Source organism: Pestalotiopsis fici (genome assembly GCF_000516985.1).
Source record: "Pestalotiopsis fici W106-1 unplaced genomic scaffold PFICI_Scf_13, whole genome shotgun sequence".
Classification (NCBI taxonomy): domain Eukaryota; kingdom Fungi; phylum Ascomycota; class Sordariomycetes; order Amphisphaeriales; family Sporocadaceae; genus Pestalotiopsis; species Pestalotiopsis fici.
In genome coordinates this window covers 835420-853872 of record NW_006917103.1, presented here as the reverse complement: position 1 = coordinate 853872, position 18453 = coordinate 835420, and the positions used below count along the sequence as shown (strand labels likewise).

At 48.9% G+C, this 18453-nt stretch overlaps 4 protein-coding genes across 4 annotated transcripts; 1 reads left to right on the top strand and 3 right to left on the bottom strand.

The window, feature by feature from the left end:
- Positions 1-201: 201 nt before the first annotated feature.
- Positions 202-2307, bottom strand: PFICI_14673 (uncharacterized protein; the record flags this gene model as incomplete). Its single annotated transcript, XM_007843254.1, has 2 exons — positions 202-816; positions 868-2307. The coding sequence occupies 2 exons, from the start codon at positions 2305-2307 to the stop codon at positions 202-204; spliced, it is 2055 nt and encodes a 684-aa protein (XP_007841445.1).
- Positions 2308-4718: 2411 nt separating this feature from the next.
- Positions 4719-6822, bottom strand: PFICI_14672 (uncharacterized protein; the record flags this gene model as incomplete). Its single annotated transcript, XM_007843253.1, has 7 exons — positions 4719-4799; positions 4874-5319; positions 5386-5809; positions 5851-5906; positions 5959-6145; positions 6217-6437; positions 6576-6822. The coding sequence occupies 7 exons, from the start codon at positions 6820-6822 to the stop codon at positions 4719-4721; spliced, it is 1662 nt and encodes a 553-aa protein (XP_007841444.1).
- A 4599-nt stretch (positions 6823-11421) lies between these two features.
- Positions 11422-12348, bottom strand: PFICI_14671 (uncharacterized protein; the record flags this gene model as incomplete). Its single annotated transcript, XM_007843252.1, has 1 exon — positions 11422-12348. The coding sequence occupies one exon, from the start codon at positions 12346-12348 to the stop codon at positions 11422-11424; it is 927 nt and encodes a 308-aa protein (XP_007841443.1).
- A 4073-nt stretch (positions 12349-16421) lies between these two features.
- PFICI_14670 (uncharacterized protein) lies at positions 16422-17463 on the top strand (the record flags this gene model as incomplete). The annotated part of the gene is made up of 2 exons (XM_007843251.1): positions 16422-16944; positions 17003-17463. 2 exons carry the CDS (start codon positions 16422-16424, stop codon positions 17461-17463), a joined length of 984 nt encoding a protein of 327 aa, XP_007841442.1.
- Positions 17464-18453: the final 990 nt, after the last annotated feature.

The window sequence follows — 18453 nt, the reverse complement described above, 5'->3', positions numbered from 1 at the left end:
GGTACTCCATGTATATACGCAAATAAAAGTTGAGAACAAGGAAAAAGTCGTGAATCTTGAAACTAGAAACTAAACTGTAGTGGGTATCGAGTTCATCAGACGAGGACGCCAACTCCTTCGGAGCCCCAGGTCATGTACACTTCATCATTATGCAAGGCGAAATTCCTCCGGTAATGCAGATCATTCAGTCATTTGCGACATTTATGCCTCAGCCTCCTTTGGTGCTTCCTCAGCCGCTACAGGGGCGGCAGCAGCCTTCTCCTTGATCGCCTTCAGCTCCTCCTCGAGGGACTTGATCTGCTCTTCCAAGCTGCTGGTCTTGGCGGCAGCCTCCTTCTTGTCGTTGACGGCGTTGGAAATGATGGTAGAGAGCTTCTTCTCGAGCTCGCTGGCCTTCTCTTCGGCCTGGGCAAGCTTGGCGCTAGCCTCCGACTTCTCCTTCTCGGCCTGCTCAGCAGTCGACTCGAGGGCGGCCAGCTTCTTCTCAAGCTCGCTAGCCTTCTCGGCGGCTTCCTTTTGGCTGCTCTGGGCAGCAGCGGCCTCAGCCTCAGCCTTCTCCAGCTTGGAGCTCAGGTCAGAGTGCTCCTTCTTGGCACTCTCGACGCCAGCCTCAACGGTGGATAGCTTCTCCTTGAGCTCAGCAATCTCCCCGGTCAAGGTGCTGTTCTTGGACTCGGCGTCCGACTTGCCACTCTCAGCAGAAGCAAGGCTGCCTTGGATCTCCTCAAGCTGAGTCTTAAGGTCCGAGTGGTCCTTGGTAGCCTTCTCAGCTGCGGACTGCGACTCGGCAACCTTGGCGTTGAGACCATCCTTGTCCTGTATCGTATTAGCAAACGTAGAATCATGAAGTGGAAATGTTTGACTCACAGATTGGGCAGCCTTCAGGTCTTCCTCGGCTTGGCTAACCTTGGCTTGAGCCTCCTCGATCTGCTTCTCAAGCGCAGACAGCTTGGTAGACTGCTCCTCGTGGGACTTCTTCAAAGCATCACGCTCCTCAGCGGCAGCCTGGGCCTGAGACTCAAAGGTAGAAGCTCCAGACTTGGCGGTCTCGAGCTCGGCAGCGTGGTCCTCCTTCAGCTTGGAGTGCGACTCTTCCGAGGAAGCAAGCTTCTGCTTGACAGCCTCAATCTCCTGGGAAAGGCCGTCGTGAGACGACTGGAGGGCACCGTGCTTCTCCTGCCATTCAGCGACCTCCTTCTTGGCGGTTGCAACCTGCTCGGACGACTCGCCAGTGAGGGCGTCGTGCTCCTTCTGCAGAGCCTCGAGCTTCTGTTGAGCCTCAGCCAGATCCTTCTGGGCTGCAGAGATCTCGGCGCCAGAGCTGCTCTTGTGTGACTCGCTCTCCTTCTCGAGGGCAGCGTACTTCTCCTTGAGCTCGGCAAGCTCGGTCTTGAGCGACTCGATTTCCGAAGCCGACGATGACTGCAATGAACTGTGCTTCTCGGTCGTCTCGGCCAACTCCTTCTTGGCAGCCTCGATCTCCTGAGCCAAGTTGTCATGTGTAGTTTGCAGGGCACCGTGCTTCTCCTGCCACTCAGCATCAGTCGAGGCGGAAGACTCCTTGTGCTGGTTGAAGGACTCCTCCAGGGAAGCCTTGGAAGACTTCAATTGGCTTTCGGATTCCTCGAGCTGGCTGATGGTCTCTTGCAGCTTGGCAATGGTGGCCTCCAACTCGGACTTCGACTGAGTGAGCTCAGCCTGCTTGTTATCGGCCTCGGCGACCTTGCTCTTCAGCGAAGAGAGCTCCTCTTGCAGAGCCGACTCGGAAGATGACTGTTGCTCCTTGACCTCGCTGAGTTGCTTCTTGGTCTCCTCGAGCTCGCCCTTCAGGGCAGCCTCGGCGCTGGCATGCTGCTCCTTGATGCCGGCAAGCTCGGTCTTGGCAGCAGCAAGTTCGCTCTCGAGGGTCGACTTGTCCTGCTCGAGAGTCTTGAGCTTCTCCTCGAGAATTGTGAGGCCAGTCTTGGCGGCATCAAGCTCCTGGGCGCGGGCGGTGGCAGTCTCCTCGGCGGCACGGACCTCAGATGCTGACTTGTCGCTGACCTCCTTGAGCTCGGCTTGGAGGCGGGTGATGTGTGCTTGGTTCTCGTTCCGCGAGGCAGTGAACTGGGCGTCTAGGTCCGAGACCTTTTGGCGGAGAGAGTCGGCATCCTTGCTGAGGCTGGTGTGCTCCTTCTCCTTCTTAGAGAGGTCCTCCTCGAGGACGGCGATGGTCTCCTCGCGATCGGCAAGCTTCTTCTCGAGTTGTGCCTTCTCCACCTTGGTGAACCCGCTGTCGTGCGAAAAGACGGAAAGGACGTTGCCCATGTCGACGACTGCTGCTTCTCTGAGATTTGAAGAAAGGGAGAGGAGAATATGAAATATGGGGAGGAACTCGACGGTGCGGGTAGGAGGGTGAATATATGAATTAAAGCTGCTCACGGAAAAAAGCGAGATTGCGGGCAGCGAGGCAGCAATTAGTGGTTGGTAGGCAGTTGATTGGGGGTCAAAGAGGCACTGAAGGCACTACTACTACTGGTCGCGCAGTTCAGGCAGAGAGGTCAATCAACAATAACAATGGGACAGAGGTGCAATTGGGCACAGCGGTTGGGCGGGTGAGAGGTTTTCTGAGAGGTTTTCTATGTGAAGCTTGGGCAAATCGTATGCTTTGGGAAACAGTTTTCGAGCTCCATTCAAGTCGGTCGCCTCGGTGATAAAATGAGAAACTGGACCGTGCCCAGCTGGCAAAGAGTGGACAATTTTGGGTGGGAATCTCGGGATCACCACCGCAGGTAATCAATCGCGTGATGTGTGATACGCGGTCAATGGCTGGTTTGGTTGCTGCTCGGTGCTGGCTGTTTTTGTTAGTGCCCGGCCATCACCGAGTATAATCGCTTGCATGAATGCACGTGGCGCCGGGCTTGTCTCTCTTTTCTACGGTAGTACTGTGTATTTTTGTTTTCATCATGAATGCCTGGTCCTTGTTCTAACTACATAGTTTGGCTTTCCTGCCATCTCGTTTGTCTGTCTCGGAAGAGCTCAGTCTTTTCACATGGGACTTTCGGCACAAAAAGTCTACCGTATGTAAACAAGAGGCTGTCAAAAAACTTTTTTTTTTTTCGAGCGCTAACAAAGCGGGGTCCAACAGCCTGGTTCGCAAACATTCGGGGTCCATCCTTAGCTCTTAGCTACCTACGTGTAGAGGTCCCCATAGTGAATGCATAAACACTGGACGGGCACCCCTGTACCCTGCCGTGATTAGCGGGTTCAATTGGAATGTTTTGGGGAGTTGGTGCGCTGTGCAGGCGCCAAGCGCGATGCTCGGCAAGGGCTTGAGCCTTGCATTGGTAGAGGCCCGGGAAGAACCTTCATACATTTTTCATTGAAAGTCGTTTTTTGCACCTCTCTCCCCATCACCCGGATCCGAGGTCCGTGCCGGTGTTTCCCAGGGACACACAGACGATGCGCATCACGGTCCATGAGGATCATTCAAGATCCGATGGCGTCATGGGCATCGACTGCACCGGGTGGCACTCAAGCATTTCGGGACTTTGACCATGGAGTGAACACGACGTGTTCAGACTCCGGGGTTCTCAACTTCTTTTTCCCAGCTCAGCGAAACCAAACAGTCGCGATTGGTGACTGACAGGTGCCCAACCCACTGCCGAGAAGCTGCACCTTCAAGGTCCTTGGGCTTCTAGTGGATGATCGCAGCTCCTTTCTGCACAATTATCGCCGCCAGTTGGCACGCTAGTTGAGCACTATCCCCAATCGGCAGTCGGAGCAGGGCATGGTTTGACCTGGTGCGGTCTGAGTCAAGGAATAAAAACGGTGAAGCAATCAGGAATAGGAATCATCAAGCACTTGAAGATGCGCTTCAAAAACAATAGTAGAGCGGCTAGGTATTGGGTATTATCGTGTTTTCTTGACAGGTCAATGTAGTCTTGATTTGCAATTGGCGGTCACCAGCACAGAAATATCAGAGGGATAATACCTAGCGATTAAGACAACAGTTGATGTCCAATCATCTCAGCCCCTACTGTCGCCTGCAAAACGTACAGTGCCGTGGGCAATAGTACGGTGTAATGCATTAGCTGGTGCTGGAGTGGCTATCGGGGAACTACGGACACGAAAGTGTTGCCCCACTGGTAGATGGATTTCCAATGTTGTTTTTATATTGAAGTGGTTCTTATTTCGTACTGTACGCTACATTAGCTACACTACTTCAGACGAGTGGCTCGGGTGGGTAGAGCTATCGTCACGGATCCAGATTTCAATATAATAATAGTGTCGTAAGTCTGATAAAGACTTCTCCAGTCTATTTTCAAACAACGTCATCGTCATGCATTACAGTTGTTCGAATGTCAAACATATGGAGTTGGTTAATCGTGGTTCGCATGGCGCATGTGCATCTAAATTGAATGCTACTCGTCCATCTTGGTCCATAGGCACGAAATGCCTCTGCGCTGCTGGCAATATATGCAAAAAATTGCAGCCGGTAGCGCGGCTCCATTGACTGCCGGGCCTAGAACTTGCCAATAGGCCCGCGCCAGTTGCTTCTTGTCCTTCTTTTTGTTGTTCTTCTGCCTTCGCCGAGGCTGGGATGTTTGCCAGGTTGGGCTGGCCGCGTCCAACACCTTTTCGCGGTGGGTCACACCAAGATTCTGGGCAAGGCCAGGTTGGGCATATCAACCGCAGGTATTCATACATTCCACTATACGCACTTGGCTGAGCCAAACTTAGGCATAAGTCTTGGCCACCTTGCTGATTTTGACCTTCATCGTCATTCCGTCGACCGCTTTGGCTGTGACTTCGTCAATCTGTTGAGACACACAAGATCAGTCAAACGTGAGCGAAGCAAATCGTGGTGACCCATGGGAGGGGAACAACTTACCGTAAAGACATCCGACTTTGTCTTGCAATAGCCCTTGTCGTCCAAGATTGGTTGTTCCTTTTCATCCAGTTCCAGCTCACCGGCGCCAACCTTGACGAAATCGAACCGTCTTGCAACGCATGCCAGCACAACCTTTGCCTGCATGTTGGCGAGCTCTGAGCCGGTACAGCGTCTCGGGCCTCTTTCGTATGGCCTCCATGCGCCGTCTGGGATTTTGGATGCCTCGGGGCCGAGCCAGCGTTCCGGCATAAAGTCGTCTCGGGTTTTCCCAAAGATGGCGGGATCTCGCTGAATCGCATAAGCTACAGGACTAAGCACGAGACCGTCGACGTTGAGTATTTGCCCATCAGGCAGTGTCAGGGTTGTGTTGTTTCCCTTGGGTGACATTCTAAGTGTGGTACCGGGTGGGTAAAGTCGCAAAGTCTCCTTGACAATCGCTTCGGCATCTTGAGTGGCGATGTTAGCTTTTGAGAAAAGTGATCTCGATGTGGTGCCCAATGATATCGACTTACACTTCATTTTCGTAAGCAGTTTACCGCCGCCAGGGTTAGACAGTTGTGAGATGATGGAGTATGGGCTGGGATCAGCACCAAATACTTCGTCGAGTTCATCCCTAAGGGCTTTGAGCGAGCTTGGACGGCGGTGTAGACTGTAGAACATCCACTGCATCAGAATGCTTGTTGTGTCGTGACCGGCGAACAGAAAGCCTCGGCAAGCATCACTCGTTTGTTGGAGGATCTGAGGAGTGAGTTGTTCAATGCCATTCAAACTGAGCGCCGCGACACTACGCGACGACGTCGTGTCACCTGCCATGATCTTTGCATGTTCTTCCTTGATGGAGGTCTTCAAGATACTATCCAACTGCTTGTCGAGACGCCGGATGGTTCGTTCGGTTTCCGTAAAGTATCGTCGGAGCCAATGTTTCGCGTTATCCCTCTTGACATAGGCATGGAGAGGTCACGGTAGACAGTCAAGACCTCGCTCTGCTTTCCCGGAATCTGCGCATCGAGGTCCAAGTTGAAAGTAACGATGCCTAGAACAGTAATTAGTTGTGAACTTTGTTGAGGGTTCATTGGAAGAATTACCAATCACATCAAATGACAAATTCGTGGTCAATTCGTCAACACGAAATTCTTCTCCCGATGCCGCTCTCTTTTCGAGATGTTCCACAAACATTCGAGACTTGTCCGCAATGACTTTGGCGTATGTGAGAAGGTGCTGCGGCTGGAAGCCAGGAAGGATACGTTTTCTGAGGTCCTTCCATTCATCACCCTGTTTAGGCACGTTCATCAATACAAATGCGCCGAGGGATTTAATTATAAAAGAGAATGATAAATACTAACATCAAGTGTGACAAGCGACTTGGCTCCCACCAAGGGAGCCAAATCCTGGATGAGTGGGTGCTTAGGAGTGCTTGTGTTGAACTGTTTCGATGCCTTGGTCACTTGTTCGGCAACATCATGATTGAGTATGAATAGGATGACAAGGGGTGCCAGTGGCCGCCAGTCTGTCAGCAGCACTGGCGGGTAGCCCATCTTTTTAGCCTGCTCGTCAATCATGTAGTCTACATGATGATAATTAGCTCTGATACACTTTTGCATGTACTTGCTCTCGTGGACTTTCCATGCAGTCTGACTCGATACGAGTAGATGGCCGAGCTTGAAGAAATCGACATCAGACAAAAGAAATGGAGGAAACATACGGAACGATCTTCTCGGGTCGCCTTCGGCGGCAATCTTTTCCACCCATGGCCAATGTCCTCTGCTCTTGTCTGCGGGTTCTGGCTGAGGGAAATGGGTATACTTGCTCATGTCAATGCCCTGAGGCTTGGACGAACGAAAGAGAAACCACCAGCCAAGCAGCAAAGGCAAGGCTGCCAAGAGAAGGGCCGGCCGCCAGTAGCTAGCCAAATCCCATTGTTCGAGCATCGCGACTAGATTTGACGGCATACTGGAAAAGATTGACAGACAAGGAAGATCAGAAGCGCAAAAAGCGGGTTAAAATGCTTTTGTTCCTGCATTGCTTGTAAATCAGTGGGATTTTGATGACCTGTCTAATTTTTTCTTCTTTCCCAATTGTCTTTTGTCTGGCAATGTGATATGAACCCTAAAGAGCTATTCATGATGTCCTCCGTCATCGGTCATGGTGCAGACGATGCGTGCAGATCGTCTCATCAGGCCATGAGAGAAATTGCGCGATGCCTTGAAATCTGATGTCTCCCACTCTCCGCGGCGAAAGTCCGTGGGATGAGGAGCACATGCCAACCAGTCTGCCCCATGCGTCGACGAATGCTGGTGATCTGACTGATGGCTGATTGATCTGATAAGATAATATGTAGTGTAACTCACCGGCCTTGTTACCTGATGCAGAAATCCTAGCCGTCATAGTGTGGGGCTAAAACTTTATACTCAATCCACAAATAAGGACTCAAATGTTACGTTACTGAGTGCTTTGCCAATAAATTAACAAGAGGGCATCTATTGTACAAGATGTCATGAACATAATCTGCTGCCTAGCCCGGCGCTTTTACTCCTCAATTCTCGATACATGTCGCCTCGTGTAGAAGTTCCAAGAGTCTCTGCTAGAAAGGCGATGTAACTGAAGGTAACCTCTTCTGGCACATCAGTGGTGCGCCATTCATTGCAAGGATCCCAGCCCGGACAGAGTGGGCAGAGTGTTGCGAGTCACGACCCAGCTCAGAGGCATTAAAGACCTACACCATCTCTCAGCTCCCCTGTATCGCACCTAGTCGGGCCAACAAGTCGCCGTCAATATGGATTTATGGGAACAAATTTAATCACGGAGGGCAGGACTGGCGGGTTCGACGTCGGGGTGACTATTGGTCAACGCGCCTTGGTTGTCGTAGCATTTATGATGATGAACGGCCTACTACGGGCTGCCTCCAGCTACATCCTTACCTTGTAGAAATGCGCCCTTTTAAAGTTGCGGGACGGTGCTGATGTATTCAGGGATGCCGATTGGTGTTGGACAAATAAGATTTTGGATTGGATGCTACCAGCGCAAGACGGGGCCGAAAAAAAACAAGATTGAACGGACAATTTCCGCAAAATAATCGGGCGGTTTCGGCAAGCATTGCTATAACCAAAGCAAAGAGCAGTCGGTCCATTCCACAATAGAGACGACAAAATGGAACTCTTATTTGTCTTGAAGTCGGTGATGACGCGTCCGGAATATCCAGATCGACAATTGAAACAAGCCTTGCCAAGTTGCCAATAAGCAACAACTGCTCTGATTTGCGCAAATAGATGGTGAAAAGTACCGTATTAGCGACAGCGGCCGGAGATCCTCTGGAGCTATGAGGTAACATGGTGGAGGAACAGCCCAGCGGGGCGCGGCAGTTGCATATTAGCGTGCTCTCTTAGCGCCATCTGATAATGGATGTCGCCATTTGCTTAGGAGGAGGAGGGAGGAGGAGCGCTTGGAGTTTGGGTTTTTCCGAAGGTCCCAGCCAAGGGGGAAACGTGATAATCTTATCAGATCAAAAAAGATCAGCTGGGCAGGCACACCAAAGCTGCACATTTCTTTCCCCTTCGGTACTCTGGGTGCCTCCATACCTGAACACCTACATCTAGGCTGCATATGGTTAATTTGCGTGGCAAAAGCTTAAAGCACGATCAAGATATCGCCAAGGCCTTATATAGCCGACATCAGCATGACTGGTTTCTACTTCTTACTGCCGTTCATTTTTTTTTATTCGAGGCTTCTACAATGCCATTCCATCTGGACCAAAGAACCTAGTATCTCCACGATGTGGGTGTCACCTTACAGTGAAGTCCCGCATGCATGCGCTCCAGTTTATATAGTATTCATACGAAAGTCCCATCGATAGAGTCCCGAACTCGGCCCAATATGAATAAAATTGCTCGACAGAGTGGTGGTAGCGTACTACTCGAGGTTCTTCATTTTTCCGCCCACCTTCCGAGCTCCACGATGGTTATCTTGGCAGAGACTAAGACCTGGTCTATGATACAGCCAACTCCATATTCATTATACATTGCACATCTATGACACTCGCTGAAATGTGTGTTATTCTGTCGCCGACATGAGCTTGGAAATCCATTTTTCGCAATAGCTGCTTGGCAAAAGGCCTAGGTTAACAGTATGGAGCCAAATACGAGATCACATGTCATCTCTCTGAATTGGACCGAGCTCGCGCGACTTGGAATGGATTCGTCGAATGGCACCAATCAGGACCTAAACAATTATGGCACCGAAGCCTGCCCACTTTCCGGGGACTTTCCGGCCAACTCTTGATTTTTTTTCCCCTCTCAGTGCTGTAGTACGGGGTAATTCACTCTGACTGAGATGCCACTTCTAATCATCTTTCACAAATGCCCTAGGTTAGGTAGGTAGTATGGATGCTATGGATGCTATGCATGACATCTTCGCTGTCATCGTCGTGAACGTTGGCAATAGCCACTGCTACCAGCCACTTGATGGCTGATTTTGGTGCCCATTCACCAGGTCTGTCCTTCAAGACCATCAGTCTAAAGAGCAACAATTCTATTGTCAACTCATTTGTATAGCACCCTCCCGTAGCTGTTATACTGTGGATTCTGATCTCGCCTATTGTTTTAATTTAATATTGTATCAAGAGTTACCCTACGAGAATTTTGAGCATTTGACAAATCATGCCTGGAGACTCCGGAAAGGACGTGTAACATTTCCAGGCGTGGTCGAGGGTAAACTTTGGCCTAGCGATTTCAGTACTGGAAGAAGCTAGTATGGGTCCTGTAGAGGATTCTCCGAAAACGGTCGACATAATCATTTGATAATCAAGGCATGGGCAAAGCAACTGTTGTGGGTAGCCTTGAATCAGCCCGGGAAGGATCTGGTTTTGAGTGACGGATCACCTGGGACCGTCGATTCTAGCCGATCATCGACTAAGTGCGAACTGCCAAAAAGTGCAATGCTAACCAAAGCTCATAGAAATATATATTACTCACGCATCTCGCTAAGGAGGTGGGCTTTTGAGAGATTTAGTATCAAAGTTCGCTAGCGATGATTCTCGCAACCGTTATATGCCAATTTAGGTATACTTTTCCGGCCGAGGCAACTTTTAGCGCTGCAAGAGTCGGAAGGGTGCAAGTTGGCCAAAAGGCTTAGTATAACACAAATCCAGCAATTTGTTCTCAAAATTTTATGATTCATATGAGATTATTTATGTTCATAAGGAATGAAATGGAATGTACCTAAAGCCTCAGGACTCGTCCAACGTGTGTCATGGAAAATGTTGGATTATTTTGGTTGCAATGTCAATAATGCACCACTACTAGTGTTTTCTATTCCCTCTAATGCATGAAAAGGTCTCTTCGAATTATCACGGAAGTGTTTTTGTAGGTTTCCACAAATTAATCAACTCGAAATGCTATAAGTGTAATCATCGTAGTGATATTTTCGAGGGACCGCGAATGTGTCCTTGTAGTCATGGGAATTCATCTACGTATACGTGCCGTCCTCAAATATATACATCCTAGGTATAAAAGCAAATACCTAGATTCGGCCCAAGCTTAGGCAGAGAGCAAAGCTTAGGCCGAGTATGTTGCGTCTTTGGGTCAGAGGAACACGTGAGATACGCTTACGTTTAGCTCCTACCTATCGTCCTCTTTACCAGTTCCGTGGCTCTGGAATTAGATCGATCAGCCGTATTTTGACGGTCTAAGGATCGATGCATCAGACTCTGAGACAATGCCACCTGGCCACGCATCCGCTAGCCCCTCCATGCCAATGGGCACCGTCTGGGGGATGTCGCCGCCCACTACTCCATCAGTCGAGACATTGATCTTGGTACAATCAGCTGTTTCAGATGGAAGTTTCCGTTGACATTCGTTGACAACTTCCCTACTGATGAGATCTCTGACTCTAAGTAGTGAGTTGACTGGCTAGATGGCGTTGTCTCAAGTTCTTTTAAGCATAAAATGGTTGGGCTGAAGCCTTAAACATGAACTAGTCGGTTACTAAAGGGCCTGGACCCAATGCATGGCTCGAGCTGACATGTTAGCCAATTCACTTGCATGACGCTTACATTGGGCGTAGCCACAGGTGATGAACGAAGAAAAAGCAACCTGGAAACGGATCGCAAGCTCTGCTATCTGTTGATGATTGATTGATTTCACCTGAAAGGTATCAGCGTCCCTAGGGAGTACGTCAGCCTTGGATTTGGGATTTTACTCGATAAATACTGGACAACTACCGAGGTAGACACCAATTCATCACCAGCCCTCACATGATTAAATAACTTTTCCTAGCATAAGCTAATTCCAATAAAGTCAAACGAATGGTATTTTATTCCCTATGCAACGCCATAAATTATCCTAAATCTCATGTATACCAAAAGGGAACGACAAGGGAAAACCCCATTTTTTTTTTGTTCCAAGCCACGCAGTATCCTTGTCCCAATAAATTTATGCTGGCGTTAAAAAGCCCAAAATACATGGCTGGGATATATCTCGCCATATTGCGTATAAATGATTGACTATAAATATCATCATGAACAACAATCACAAACATGAGACTTGAAAGTACGCCTATGACAGCGTACAAGTGCTGGTGCAAGCACGGGTGCGTGGTGTCGACGTGTTATAGGCAACCTGAATATACTGCAAATCAAAGTAGGCCGAGCCGCCAACTGCCATGGTGCCCTCCCACTCTGGGTTGCCCTCTGACCACATGTTGAAGATGAGGTAACTAGGTTCCTGAGCGTCCTCGTGGGGGAGCTGACCGTTCTGCTTGCCGTTCAGGTACCAGGTCGTCTTGGGCTGCGTCCAGTCTACTCGGTGCTCCTGGAAGTTGGTCCAGCGGCTGCTGTCTGGGGCCTCAATCGTAAAGGTGCCGTCAAAGTCGTGATCCTCCTCCTCTGGGTGGGTGGTGTAGTGGATGACGTTGGTGGGGCCATTGGTGAGGAACTCGGTGTCCGACTCGTGCTGAACGCCGTCCTCGTACGACTTGTAGGTGAAGCCGCCGGCACAGGCACCGCTGTTGCCGTGGACTCGGGAGCGGAAGCGCATTGATACGGCGGTATAGTCATCCGCCACCGAGTCCGCTTCAACAATGGACTGGAACTTCTTGGTCCGATACGTTCGAAAGGTGAGATAGGTAGTGCCATCAGTGTTGTTCTGAATGTAGGCATTGTTTAGAGAATTGATCTTCTTGATGGGAGTTGTTGTGTCTCCCCAGTTTTGCAAGCCGAAAAAGTTGGTCCAGGTCGATGACTTGAAATAGGCACTGGTTGGCCCGGCCTGAGCATTGCCGTTCCAGTCGTTGATGACTGCAGGCACGGGCCCGGCGTACTTGGCCAGCGAACGAAAGTCAATGGTCTTGTAATTGGTGAAGAGCGTGCCATCTTCCTTTGTCTTCCAGCAATCGCAAGCCCGGCTTTCCAACGAAGCAGACAAGGTTACCTGAAAAAGGGCAAAGGCAGCAAGTGCTACACTGTGTAGTTGATATTGAAGCATTGTGATATTGGGAGTAAAAAGACTGATTTGAATATTTGATTGATAGGAAAGTGCAGTTGGCTGAACTTGTTATGGCTGTTGCTTAATCAAAACTCGAAATAAATCTATTGCCTGTCGGGAACTCATGATATTTATACAAATTAAACACACATAATATCTCGAGATCATGCCCATACTTGCAAGTGCTCAATTGTGGCTGTAGGACTATAGAAGTTGGTTTCATGCCTTACGGATCAGGTGTTCAGCCGCAGTCTTTGGTATGTTTCATAGACGGTAGAGTGCCATTGCCTCAAACAGGCACACAGATCGATTCTTCACATAGATCAGGTGTCTTCTTCAGCCGCAGCAGTTTTTGGTGAATAGTGTGAGGATTTTGGTACCATTTTCTCAAACTGGCAGTTCCGATGTGTCTAGACTATGTGTCAAAAAGGTTGGCGCCTTCATACTAGGCGTTCCCGAGGTGTGAAGCGTGTTGTCTTCGAGCCCTTCCCCACGCCAAGAAGGTTTCGAAGCCAAGACAACGTCTTTCCGGATCCCCGGTCCAGCCTGTCGTAGCGCCAAGCATAAAATGGTAGGGCTATTCTATGGTGAGCCATGGACCATCCGAGTTCATACAAAATTCCAGGCGAATGGTGCTTTGATTGACGATTCTCAATGTGGTTTGCGACGATGCTCATCGAACCAAAGATGCATGTGTTAGTCCTGACTGATCAGGCGTTCATTTGACTCAAATTGTCTTTAGCTGTTCTCCTCTAAATGTTATTGAACCTCAGCCTCTTACTAATAGATTACAGACTTAAGAGATGAAAGCAATGCAATTTGTATGAAACTAGTATAATTTTGACTGTCGCTACCCGATTTCAACTTCAGCAGATTTGACAGAGACCAAGCATTCTTAACCAGTGTAGTACATGAATTAATCGCGTGGTAATGATCATTTGGGTTCTAGACAGCTTGATAAGGATCGGTTGGAACGCTGTCAGTGGAATCTGTCACATAACTACTATAGACGTCCAAAAAATGAAGCTGAAAAGAGGACTCTTGTCACCTGTGTGGTGCGACTTGAATTCCGCTCTAATGTCTTCCTCTGGCCACTCAGCCTCTTCAGGCCGGTTCAAACTAGTAAACTCGAACTTTGGTATGGCTATGATGATCGCTACAACTGAGAGCGAAAGACCTAGCCCAATGCCAGGCTAGTAATACAGCTTCTGGGTACCGCTGTGAATGTTGCCACCAATTACGCCGCCTGAGATCCCTATGATAATCAGGAAAGTCATATACACCAATATCGCCAATCCAAAGCACCACACCGGTGATAAGAGACGGGTACACGCTGGCGAATATAGAGCAGGAAACTACGTACGTGCGGCCTGGTTATTGAGGGTGCGGAAAAGTCAGCAGACTGAGGAATTCGATGGCAAAAATTCAGTATGGGTCTATGGGGAACAGCCAGGATGTCTACGTCCATTGTCAGCAGTAGTAATGAGAGAGGTGTCGGTAACACCATGAATGTCCTGGGGAAAGCTGAAAGCCTTGAATCTGTAGCTGAGTAACCGAAACTGATAATTGTGCTCGGTGTTGTGATTCGTGTGAATACATAGATCGAGATATATCTCCTATATGCCATCTTTGATCATTATCGGAAGCACAGTTTCCGGTGAGGAGTAAGCTTGAAGCACTTGCCCGGTACTGGACAAAAGTCGATATGCTATTCCGCAAAACCTATTAAATTTAATGCAGCCCAAAAATGGATCTAAAATGAACAAGAAGCGAAATTCGCACAGTACAATTTTCCGCATCCGTCTGATGTAACTAACGACAACGTAGACTGCTTATAGTGCAGCGTCAGAATCGTTCATGGGCCGGATCCTTAGCTTGAATGTCGAGGGTCGATTGCATCTCCCCCAACCAGGTTGACATTGTGTAGGGTCGCACCAAAAGAAGTCACCCAAGTCCCAATATGGGCCACACCAGCTATCAACACTGCAGCACAGGTTGTCTGGGCACCGGGTATTGAATGTAGGGCCACATCTACTGTCATTCGAGACCGCAATCTACAATCACAACGAGCTCGTTAGTAGTGTAACCTTGGGGTATTGGAGCTGAAGCGGCGCCACTATACCGTTGTGTTCAAATGAACGGTCAACTTCATGTCATCGAACCATGTTGCCCCTCTGAAGACTGTGGTTTTTGCCAACGTTTGTACGGACGGGGCGTACACTGTAGCAAACTTGATCGTGTCGACATTTTTGAAATCATTACTTAGTTTAGCCGGTATCATCTAATGTCACAAGAGATGTCAACATTCTAAGTTCTTCGGTCTTTCAAACACAGAGACTGGGGTCAAGACAAGCCCGAGGGAACTACATTTACAAAACGAGAGCATAACAGAATAAAGAATGGCATTTAGACTCACACTCGTAGTGTTTGTGCGTTTCGTTGGAAGAAATTGAAAAGTTTGAATGGCGACCCTCGCACCAGCTCTGTATCCGAAGGCGGCCAAGGTGCAACGCGCAATGCCAAAGGCGGCACCATATCTTGCCACTACGCAGCCCCAATTGAAAGAAAGCAGATCGAACGATGGAGAGAATGAACCATCGTAATTAACAGTCATGGATGGCGACAAAGTAGATAATCCATCATCGTAGTAAGATAAAACATTGTTACCAGATGTTGGGATCAACCCGTATGGCAAAAAGCCATTGTCGTGATAAACATTTCCGACTCCTGGTTATAACGTGTCAATAGAATGCCAGAGATATGGAATGATGTATTTCGGACCGAAAGAATACCACTTCAACCCTTCGTAGAAGTCGATGCTATAAGGCCTTGCGCGGGGACTTCTGCTAAATTCTTCAAAACCCGCAGTGTAGGTCTGATCTTGACTCGTAGCGTGAACCAAAGTAATAGCAAGTATGAAAGCACCGAGGCCAAACATTGCGAGCTCGACCAACCAGTCAAATGTACAAGAGAATGTATAGTAGATATCGCACTGTCCTACTAGTAGGCCGAAGAGAAAAAGTCCATCATATTGCACAATACATAAAAAAGATGGGGACCAAACTATATATAACGCCCACAATTCAGTCAGGCTCCATCTCTAGGTCTGTAAGTCTTGGAAGGGATAATCAACTTGAACCTTTTTCGACAAAAGGTTCGGCAGTGGTCATGGAAATGGATGTCTCAAGCAAGGCCGAAGATCCCGAACTTAAGCTCGACGGGAAGCATATGTAATTTCCATTCTCTGGGCCTAGACCAGCTATTTTTAACATTTATTGGGATTCGAGCAACGTGCTGATGCCCACGGCATAGAAGAGATGCCAGCTCGCAGCAGGCTTGAGGTTATCCCAAGCCACAGGACTTTAAAGCCGGCCAACTCAGTCGCACCCGGCATGGGTCATTGATCCCGTCTTGGAAATTTTCTCGTCGAATGTAAATGTTGCTTGGAACACTCTGGAAGACTCGAGCTCCTTTTCCATGAAACCCGCTTTTCTTTTTGCAAGTACACGTTGCTTCTGGCAGTGTAAAATGGCTTGTCGCAAGATTGCTGTCGCGTTATTACACACCAATTATGCACTATTCCTCACTCATCCCGCTATTATAGTCACCACGTTCAAGCCAATCATAGAGCCTGGTAAAGATTTTGGTCAGTAGAGCCCACGTCTAAACTTCGGCACGAGTGCCATTATAGCCACGAATGAATTATATTACGATGATCGGCCTATGCGGGGTATGCGGGGTATGGGATCTGCTGAAGTCAGTGACTCGGTCTTGTCTCCGAACATTTAGTGCTGCAGTCTAACCGGGTCCTACACGAGGGGCATCGGATGTGTCTAAACTCCCGGAAGTCGCTGAGATGTCGGAGAGAAGTCCCGGATGTATGCAAGGTTGTCACTCTACAGGTTATGATCAAATCAAAGCCCATCTGCTAACACGGTAGCATCTGAGTCGCACTCTCTTGTATTCAGTCATTGCCTCAGCCAGGAAAATTCCTCTTTCGCATTTTGTTGACATCTTCACACAAGAAATTACTAAGGAGAAACGCGCACCAGCATCACCACAAAGTCACCAAGATGGGCTCGCCAAAGAACCGCCTAATTCTGGGCACCATGACTATTGGCCCAAATGTAGAAAAGGGCGCACGCATCACATCACTCGACGACTACAAGAAATGTCTCAATTACCTGCAGCGCAAGGGATACAAGGAAATTGATACTGCTCAGGCCTACTCTGGTGGTGAACAAGAAGGTTTCACCAGGGACGCTGGGTTCAAGGAACTGGGCTTTTCCATAGCCTCCAAAGTCATGCCCTCGAAACCGCGTGATCACGGGCCCGAGAATCTCGGCAAGTCCTGGGATTCGAGCCTAGAGAGGCTGGGTGTGGAATCGGCAGATATCTTCTACCTTCATGCTCCTGACCGTTCCCTCAGCTACGAAGAGACTATGGAGGGCGTCGACAAGATGTATAAAGCCGGCAAGTTTCGCAGGCTTGGTTTGAGCAATTATGCCTCGTGGGAGGTTGCCGAAATCGTGGGTATCTGCGAACGAAGAGGCTTTGTACGGCCGACAGTCTACCAGGGAATGTACAACGCCATTAGTAAGTTGAAAACGCATCGAAGCTCACTCATGCCGAATTTGACTAACAAAAGCCGTAGCTCGCGGTGCCGAGGCAGAGCTCATCCCATGCTTGCGCAAGTTTAGCATCACTTTAATAATCTACAATCCATTGGCAGCCGGCCTGTTTTCTGGAAAGTACACTACAATGGAGCAGCCAGCAGAAGGCCGATTTGCCACAACGAGCAGCTTGGGACAGCTCTATCTAGACCGTTACTTCAAGCAGTCTACATTTGATGCGCTATCAGTCGTGGAGCCCATCGCGAAAAAGCATAATGTTCCTTTGATCGAGGTCGCATTGAGATGGTGTTTACACCACAGTCAGCTGAAGCCCGCTTCTCAAGGTGGGGATGACGGTCTCATTATTGGTATAAGTTCATACGAGCAATTGGAACAGAACGTGGAGGCTTGTGAAAAAGGACCTCTCCCCGATGAGGTCGTCGAGGCTTTGGATAAAGCGTGGGTCAAGGCTCGAGGAGACGCGCCAACATATTGGCGATGATTCAACAAATATGTATCTCGTACCCTTAGAAACAGAGTAATTTTGGTTTACTATTCTGCTGTAGTCGATCTCAATACTGTCTGCATGAGTTCATGGACTGTCAACTTCACTGTCCGCAATGCATTGTCTCCACGCTGTCATGCTTGAGAAATTTCAGAGCGCCCTGAGCTACGGAATAGACGACGGTCGAATCACTCGGCTCGAACCCAATGTTGCCATCGCTTGTTCCACTTCAACATGTTTCCGGTTCATGATGCATGTTCCCGATGCACTACGACTTTCAATCACCCGATTCAGACCCGTTTACCAAAGTATTGGATCATACTAGGGAGAGATCCTGGTTTTACTCTGGGCTTTCGCGCTGTCGTAGAGAAATCTAGCCGAGGATTTCCCGCCGGCAATGATCGCAACAGTTGTGGTTGGAATGAAGTAGGATATAACCGGGGCTTAAGCAACCAGTGCTGGGAACAAGCCAAGTAAATTTACTTATACTTGAATACTTACAGGTCCAAGCGAGCAAGGCCCAAAAATTTACCGTACTTAGGAGTAAGTTCTTCTTAGGCGATATTTATTTGGACTTGAACCCAGAATATACCTTAAAATAAAAATTTAGGTACCTAGGTACCTATTTTTGTATGCGCTGGCAGGTCCCTTTCCCACCCCTCCGACGACCCCACTTCTCTTTAATATACGCTTTCTAATTAGCCGTATACTACCACGTGATCAAAACTTGTAAGTATTACTTGGGAGCGAGTCCATATGCCATATTTGACTTGATTTGACGAAGTAAGTGAGCCGGGGGGTCGGACTTGGCTCGACTTGGCTTATTCCCAGCACTGTAAGCAACTGGCTACCCCATATGCCCTATACAATTGCGGAGATACTGCGGAGAATCAAGATTCTCGTGATCCGGAGAGTCAACCCGGGGAGAATCCGTTCGCCCAATCGGAAGAGCCTGCGCTCGTCCACCTCGAGGTCCGATCTCCGTAT